Source organism: Octopus bimaculoides, chromosome 2 (genome assembly GCF_001194135.2).
Source record: "Octopus bimaculoides isolate UCB-OBI-ISO-001 chromosome 2, ASM119413v2, whole genome shotgun sequence".
NCBI classification, from domain to species: domain Eukaryota; kingdom Metazoa; phylum Mollusca; class Cephalopoda; order Octopoda; family Octopodidae; genus Octopus; species Octopus bimaculoides.
Window position 1 is genome coordinate 128548421 of NC_068982.1, and position 9285 is coordinate 128557705.

The 9285-nt window shown below is 34.1% G+C and overlaps 1 protein-coding gene across 1 annotated transcript in view; it reads right to left on the minus strand.

The window, feature by feature from the left end:
- The window catches only part of LOC106877301 (titin), a gene marked incomplete at its 3' end in the record, with an annotated part of 606785 nt that overhangs the window by 107027 nt on the left and 490473 nt on the right, over window positions 1–9285 (minus strand). Inside the window, exons 293-294 of the mRNA XM_052965881.1 lie at window positions 8653–8698; window positions 2879–2994 (exon numbers count right to left, since the gene is read on the minus strand). Coding sequence (XP_052821841.1) covers window positions 2879–2994; window positions 8653–8698 — 162 coding nt within the window. The remainder of the gene's footprint in view (window positions 1–2878; window positions 2995–8652; window positions 8699–9285) is intronic.

The window sequence follows — 9285 nt, forward strand, 5'->3', positions numbered from 1 at the left end:
ATAATTGGTCATCCGTTAGGTTCCAAGTTTGCAGCTAAGGCTGGAGCTAGGGATCTATAGTAGGCTTTTGAGTTCTAGATGACCTGAGGTACTCGTCTTGCCTTGGTTTTTGCTGTCCTTTTTCCTCTAATATATATATATATATATATATATATATACATATATATATAATGAGCATGGGACACTCGCAAATTGTACTCAAAGCTCCCAGGAAGCCAGGGTTATAAAGTTATTCAATTTGTAATTGGTAATGAACATAAATGTCATCATTCATTAGGCTTTGCTTCACACAGCAAATGATTACCAAGTGGAAATCAGATAACTTCATACCTGTGGCTTGCCAGGAAGCTTCGAGTATTGTATGTGACTATTCCATATTTGTATAATATCAAATATATTCTTCGACTTCAATGATAATGAGGTGTTGTGTTTTAGTTGTTATATCCAGGTGAATCCATATATCCATGTGTGTGTGTGTGTGTGCGTGTGTGTGTGTGTGTGTGTGTGTGTGTGCGTGCATGCCTACATGCATGCGTGCATGCCTGCATGCATGCACACATGTGTGTCTGTGCACACACATGCACATGTGTGTGCAGGTATGTATGCATACATATATACATACATACATATATATATATTTATAGACAGATAGATACATACATACATACAGACAGAGAGTAAAACAAAAGACAACATGAGAGAATGTTTATAAAATAGTCACTCATACAATCTTACATATGTTTCATTAACTAAGAAAGATTACAAGTAATGTAAAGTAAATTATACAATCGGAAAGTATTATCAAATCTTCAGGGATAGACCAAAATCCAAGGCCTCTGCCACGGATGTAGCCAGCCCACTTATGCGTAACATTTCTTCTTTGGACACTAAACTCTGCTTGCGAAGACCTGTTGAGGCAAGTGAAATCGAAATCGATCTAAATTTGTAGACTGGTACCCATGCCAACATCTTCATTGAACCCAAAACTCGGCTTGCGAAGACCTGTTGGGGCAAGCAAAAGCAAAATCGTGATGGCACCAGTACCAGTAAATCACTAAGAGCACTATCCGAGCGTGATCATTGTCAAAGCATCAGCCGTCTGACTTTCATGCCGGTGGCACGTAAATAGCACTATTTGAGCCTTCCTGGCACTTGTGCCAGTGGCACGTGAGAGACATTCGAGCGAGTTCGTTGCCAGTCCTGCTGGACTGACTGTTGTGCAGGTGGCACGTAAAATGCAACATTTCGAGCGTGGCCGTTGCCAGTACCCCATGACTGGCCTTCGTGTTGGTGGCACGTAAAAGCACCCACTACACTCTCTGAGTGGTTGGCATTAGGGAGGGCATCCAGCTGTAGAAACTCTGCCAAATCAGATTGGAGCCTGGTGTAGCCATCTGTTTCACCAGTCCTCAGTCAAATTGTCCAATCCATGCTAGCATGGAAAGCGGACATTAAACGGTGATGATGATGATGATATATATATATATGTGTAGATATATTGAATATATATTTTTTTTTGTCTATAGTTTCAGTTTAGAGCTGCGGCCATGCTGATGCACCGCCGTGTTGCTACACTGTTATTACGGGGAGCCTCCTACACTTGGTTAAGAATGGAGTTTGATTTAGCAACCCTCATTTGCACCTCTTGCCGTCAGGTAGGCTCATCTGGGACTCTGGACAGGAAGAGGTCCAGCTTTGATTTAAAAACCCCTACATCTACTTTGTGCAGGTTCCTCAGGCAGAAAGTCATGGTGGTGCTCCAGCATGGCCACAGCCACTTGGTTGAAACCCATAAATAAATAAATAAATACATATAAAAGCACCCACTACACTCTCTGAGTGGTTGGCATTAGGAAGGGCATCCAGCTGTAGAAACTCTGCCAAATCAGATTGGGGCCTGGTGTTGCCATTCGGTTTCACCAGTCCTCAGTCAAATCGTCCAACCCATGCTAGCATGGAAAGCGGATGTTAAACGATGATGATGATGATGATGATGATGATGATATATATATATATATATATATATATATATATATATATAAACTTAGATTAACTTAGATAAACTTAGATATGTTTCGACCAAAGATTGGTCCAGGTCATGTCTAACTTAATAGCACCACCTGACAGCACTATCTGAATCTTTTTTAAGTCAAGTTTTATGGTATTATGGTCCATTCAACCATTCAAGTAGTGAGTTCTTGTTGAGTGAGTTGTATCCAGGTATGGGTGGCTTATTTGGTATTCCTTGAAGAAATTTTTCCAGACTCCATTTAAAGATGATGGGATCCTTTTCCTCTTTGATCAGTTTTGGACAATGTTAAATGGGGCAGGGCCTGTTGAGGAAAAGAAATTGTGTCACAGTATACCTATATGCTGTGATCCTGCATTGGGTAGGGGACGTATGGCCTGCGGTCCCAGCCTTGGATGAATCTTGAAGCTAATGTTCAGGTCATTCGGGCAATGCTAGCAGTATATTCTCCACAATGTGCAACTGATGTACCACTCGCAGCAGCACTGGAGAGAGTAGAGTTTCAAGACTTTAAGGCAGTCCCAGTAATCAAGATCAGTCATGTCCTTAATTCGTTTAGTAAATGCCCTCTGGGGTGATTCAATTTTCAAGATGTTTTGTTTTGTATGGGGAGACCACAAGGGGCAGCAGTATTCGAGGTGTGGCCGTACAAAGGAGCAGAAAAGTGGAATGATGACACCTTTTTCTCTGGACAGACTTAAGTCTCGATCATTGTTCAAAGTCTTTATATTCTGTAATGTGTAATTCTAATAAGTTGCATATAACAATTATATTCAAAGTATCAGTTCACGTTTATATTTTTTGTTATAAGACAAATATAATTTGGTTTCATTAACATACAATACTTACCAGTGATAGAGAAGGTCACAGATTCACCAATACTTCTATATTCATCAACCAATGGAAGAAGAATCACTGGTGGAGAGAGTGGATCAACTTGGGTGCCATCATATGTAATGAAGCGCCTGTGGAAGAAGAAATGTTGGAAATTATTTTGAATCAGCTATTAGAAATGTTAGGAATACACATATTTTTAATTAAACTATTTGGTAGTATTGTTGCTGTTATTGTTGTTACTATTATTATCATTTTGGTTTAGGTCAGGTTTGGTCTTATTCCTGGTAGGATTTATGTGGGTAGCAGGTAACTATGGTTATCAAAAATATGTAGCAGGTACCCATTTATGTGGATAGCAGGTACCTGTAACATTAGGTATCCACAAGTTTGCAGTCCTTCAAGTGCTTAGAACCCTCCTGATAACCCTTGCTGTCCCTATGGGACAAACATTCAGTTCTACCAGGGATTCTATTCCAATCTCATTCAGCCATTTGTCTATATCTTTGCTTATCGTTATTATTGAGTAAGGGAGCAGTGCATGCCATCAATGTGACACTGGGGTACAATTATATGAAGCCCAATATACCCATCATGACTACCCATCTGATAAAGGTACACCAGACACATGCATCACAACCATATGTGCATGACATAATGATCACATATCAAGTTAAACAGCACATGACCTTGCAGATGGGGCCCAGTTAGAATTTTCTTCAGGTTGAGTAGCCCATCCTGCTCAAAAAGCCCTATGGATAAGGTTTGTTTTAAGGATGATGAACAAAACACCCATGTTTCCAGAGGTGAATTAATCAAGCTCAAAAAATTTCCCTCAACACATGGCTATGATGCTCCCCTACTTCTGCTCATGATCAAAGATGCACATATCGTCAGCCACTAAGGGGCATGCTCAACTGGTTAAGGTCAAACAACTGACAAGCAAATTTATGGTATTGAGCAGAATATTTGCTGTAGCCCACCTTTTATACCAAGACAAAACATGTACATGATAACACTTCCAATCACTTTAGATCAGAAACCATGAGAACCACTGCCTGGTATTGCTTTTGGGCAGTACTTATTATTATTATTATTATTATTATCATTATTATTATTATTGTTGTTGTTGTTGTTGTTGTTGTTGTTGTTGTTGAGACTGTTGTTGTTGTTGTTGAGACTGCAACCAGAAATAACATGATGTATTGTTTCTTCCCCCATCACTACATATCCTGCAATTACTTATTATATGACTTAGGTGGTTTCAGGTGGAAGGCTTTGATCTTGTTCTACAGTTAAAAACCCTTCGCTCACTGTTTTGAGTCCTGTACTTCTCAACCAGTGTTGAGATTTTGCTCTGTCTATTTCTTTTCTGTTCAGTTTATTCCAGTATTTGCCATTTAAGGGCTTGCCTTGCAATCATTTTATCATGGCATTCTGTAGTTTTATTATTATTATTATTATTATTATTATTATTATTATTATTATTATTATCTCTTTATCACAGGTTTTTATTATTATTATTATTATTATCTCTTTATCACAGGTTTTGCTCCTAGAGTCTTGCATGCATAGCGGGCTTACTATCTGCAGACTACGGTACCATGTTATCTGTTCCTTTCAGCTATCTAATACTTTCCTGATTATTCTGGCCATGCCAAGGAGGCAAACCTCTTGTAACAGTTCTACTGGGCACTCTATTCCAATTTCCTTTATATTCCTCTTGATGCCTTCTGATACTGTTCCCAAAGACCCAACAATAATTGACACTATCTTCACGTTTTTCATTTTCCATAGCCGGGCTATTTCGTATCTATATTGTATCTATCCATCTTTTCGCCTTCCTTCTTGACTTATTCGTGGACCAAAGGGGCATGCAACATCAACTATATAGCATATTATTATTACTATTATTATTATTATTATTATTATTATAATTATTATTATTATTATTATTATTATTATTATTATTATTATTATTATTATTATAAACCCCACGAGATCTTGAACAGTGGGGTTCCTTGATTATCCCTAGAGGTCATCCTGTATCAGGAGGACTACATGTCTATCATACCCCCCCACACACACACATATACACTTTATTTTTGACCTTTGTATATTATGTATATTTCCCTTCCTTTTCATTGTATACTGAGTATACTTACACCTTTTTTTTTGCTTATTTATATATTTTATCATTTCATTATATGTAAACCCCATCACTTTATATCTGTTTTGTATTGTCCCCCTCATCCTTCGCCCTGGAAACAACTAAATCATCATTATCATTATTATTATTATCATCATTATTATTAAGGTGGTGAGCTGGCAGAATCATTAGCACAATGGATGAAACGCTTAGCAGTATTTCACCAAGGTCGACTTTGCCTTTCATCCTTTCAGGGTCAATAAATTAAGTACCAGTTGAACATTGGGGTTGATGTAGTTGACTCATCCCCGCCCCCAAAATTGCTGTCCTTGTGGCAAAATTTGAAACCATTATTATTATCATTATCATTATTACTATTATTATTATTATTATTATTATTATTATTATTGAAACCTGAATCAGATAGTTAATTTGAACAAGAGATCAGCTATCTCAGTATTCCACAATTAAATTAATTAAGGAATTTTGCAAAATTTTTTTCCCTAAATCTAAATTTGTTAAAACTGAATCTTCTCATTAAACGAATTTAGATTGGGATAAGGAAATTAAAATTAAAATTTATCTTCGGCTCTATAAATTCCTCTTCAACTACATTCTTATGTGTTATAAATATAATTTAATTTTTTATTGCCTAATTCTGATTTCTTAGAAATACACAAAGCTTTAAAAAGCAAATGCAGTTTGACTTTGTTGCATTTTATTGACCCCTAAATGGATAAGATAATAAAGATGACCCCCATAAGATTTGAACTTAGAACATAAAAGAAAAGAGAACTGAATACTGAGGTGTTAATCTAGTGTTGTATCATTCTGCCACAAGAGAATTGTAAGAGTGTCAGCTTTGTGATATTTCTTCTAGAGTTTTATAGTCTCAGTTCAAATCCCACTAAAATCAACTTTGCTTTTTATCCCTCCAGGGTCAATAAAATAAAGTACTAGTCGAGTACTGGAATTGATAGTGTTGACTAACTACTTCCCCTCATAATTGCTGACTTTGTGCATAAATCCAAAACCATGATTATTATGTTAAGTTGACTATCAGGGGCAATGACTAAGTACCAGTCAAATACTAGGGTTGATGTGATCCACTAACAGCCTCTCCTTACAATTGCTGGCCTTTTGCCAAAATTTTAAGCAATTATTATTATTATTATTATTATTATTATTATTATTGCTGTTGTTGTTGTTGTTATTATTATTATTATTATTATTATTATTACTATTATTAAAATCATAATTAAAATTACAACTACTACTATCACCATTGCCATCACCACTACCACCTCCACCACCACCACCACCACTACTACTACTACTACTACTACTACTTCTACTGCTGCTGCTGCTGCTGCTGCTGTTGCTGCCACCACTGCCACCACCACCACCACCACTACAACCACCACCACCACCATTACTACTACTACTGCCGCTGCCACCACCACCATCACCACCACCACCACCACCACTGCCACCACTAACATTAATAATAATAATACTATTATTTTTGAAAAAAAATTAATTACTGTTCTCATTACTATTACTGTTATTATTATTATTATTATTATTATTATTATTATTATTATTATCATAATTAAAATTACTACTACTATCACCACCACCACCACCACCACCATTGCTACCACTATTACTACTACTACCGCCAACACGACCACGACGACAACCACCACCACTGTCACCACTAATATTGATAATAATATTGTTATTTTTGAAAAAAGAATAATTATTTATTAGTTATTAAGATTACTGTTATTATTATTATTCCTATTATTATTACAATAATCAAAATTACTACTACTACTACCACCACCACCACCATTACTACTACTACTACTACTACTACTACCAACACCTCCACTACCACTATCACCACTAATATTGTTATTTTTCAAAAATAATTATTATTTATCACTCCTATTATTATTATTATTATTATTATTATTATTATTATTATTATTATTATTATTATTATTATTACTGTTGTTATTATTATTATTGTTGTTGTTGTTGTTGTTATTATTATTATTATTATTATTATTATTATTATTATTATTTTATTATTAAATAATTTTATAAGAATTGTTGTTTGTATATTTTATGTCATAATAACATTAAGTCAACAAGTTAAATGAGTTACCATCCTTCAACCTAACTGCAAACAATTAGTAAAACAAGTTTACCTATATCTGAGTTAAACATGTGTTCAACAGAAACATATGCAGAATGCTAAAAGAGTACAACTACGATGATTAATGTGAGAAGACCACATTGTAAAGTTAAGTAATATACAAATTAGATAGACTAAAAATAGTTTCAGATCTTCTAAACAAACCTATGCCAAAACTTCAAATTGTTTAAATATACAAATAAATTTTCGATTTTATTGGGAAGTCTTTATACAAACAATGTACAATGGGGGTATAACAGTGAACAGCATAATTCTGGAAACATGCCAGAATTACTTCAAAATCACAAAGGTAAAAATGAGGATGTTTCTCTCTTACAGCTGCTCACTTACACTAGAACAAAGTCAAGCCAGCCCTGTATGGATGGTTCCTTAACACGTTCCTGCTTGTATTTATAAGTAGCAAACTGAGATGAGATATTCATCCATTATATAATGTAGAGGTGAAAGAAACCTAATATATAATACTGAACTGCTAAATTCTGTTACCAAGCCTCTTGTTCAAATAACATCATGCAGCAGATTCTTTACTAGCAACTAGCAAGTCGGTAATAGTATACAGCCTATGTAGGTAGCAAGAAATATGTGGTATTAGGTGATAGGTATAGGTTTTCTCTATTATACACACATATACACACACACACACAAACACATTATATACACATATATATATATATATATATATATATATATATACCATCTGTGAAAAACACTAGTCCGAAAGAAGAAGCACACTCTAAGATATAAAGTATATATATAAATATATATATATATATATATATATATATATATATATATATATATATATATATATATATATATATACATATAGATAGATAGATAGATAGATATATACATGCATACATACACACATACATACATGCATGTATATATGCATACATTTATGGAAACGCACATATATTTATACATGTGTATATATGTGTGTGTGTGTGTGTGTATATATGCATTATATAATATGTATGTTTGCATATATGTTTGCATACATACATACATGTGTGTGTGTGAGTGTAGAGATATGCATGCATATATGCAAACATGCATATCATGTATGTTTGTATATGTGTGTGTGTGTGTGTGTGTGTGCATCTATGGATATATGTATGTAAGCAAACATGCACACACACACACACACACACACACACACACACACATACACACACACACATACACACACACCATTACAGACCATCCTAATCACTTAACTGAGCGAGAGTATCTTTTGAAAATAAGCAAATAAATAAACAGTTTCCAAAACCACCTTATGAGAGGTAGGTTTAATACGTTTGTGACAACAAAGAAAGCTTGTTTTCTAAATAAAAGTAACGTTAAGAGAATTAGTAAACTATTTTTACACAACTTGCTCTGATAGAGATAAGAACATTGAAGAAATATTACGTTTCAGTGTCTAAGTCTTCTTTCTTCTTTCGTCGATGACGCACTTCTGAAAAATTAACATGTAAAAGTAAAAAAATTAGAAAATAATAAATAGAAGATAAAATATAAAACTAGAAGAAAGAAAATATTTAATATCATCTATAACTAACACAGTTGAATCTATTTACATTAAGAGCTAAGCTATAGTTTATAATTAAACAATAGTTAAGATGTGAAGGTATTTCTCTTTATTTCACTAATATTAATAACTAATCTGTAAAATACAAGTAAATTTTCCAATTTAGCAAATGACCAAACTCAGTGCTTACCATTTAAATACTCAAGTCATTCAGAGTATAAAATTATAGTTTTGAGGGTTTTTTTTTTTTTTTGTACCTCACCTGTACTAATATTCTTATAAGTACAGGTGGAATAAAAAGAGAATTGTACCTTTAGAATAGACTTTTCTAAGTACCTTTATAAGTTACTTGTTATTTAAGGTGGGAATTAATTAAACTGGGTAACAGGTTCCCCTTCATACAAATTGATAATTTTGTATTGTTTTTAATTGTGTGTAATTAGAATGAATAATTAATTTTCAATTTTTGGTTTCTAATTTGAACCAAAATTGTCTTTTTTTTTTGGAAGGTATTA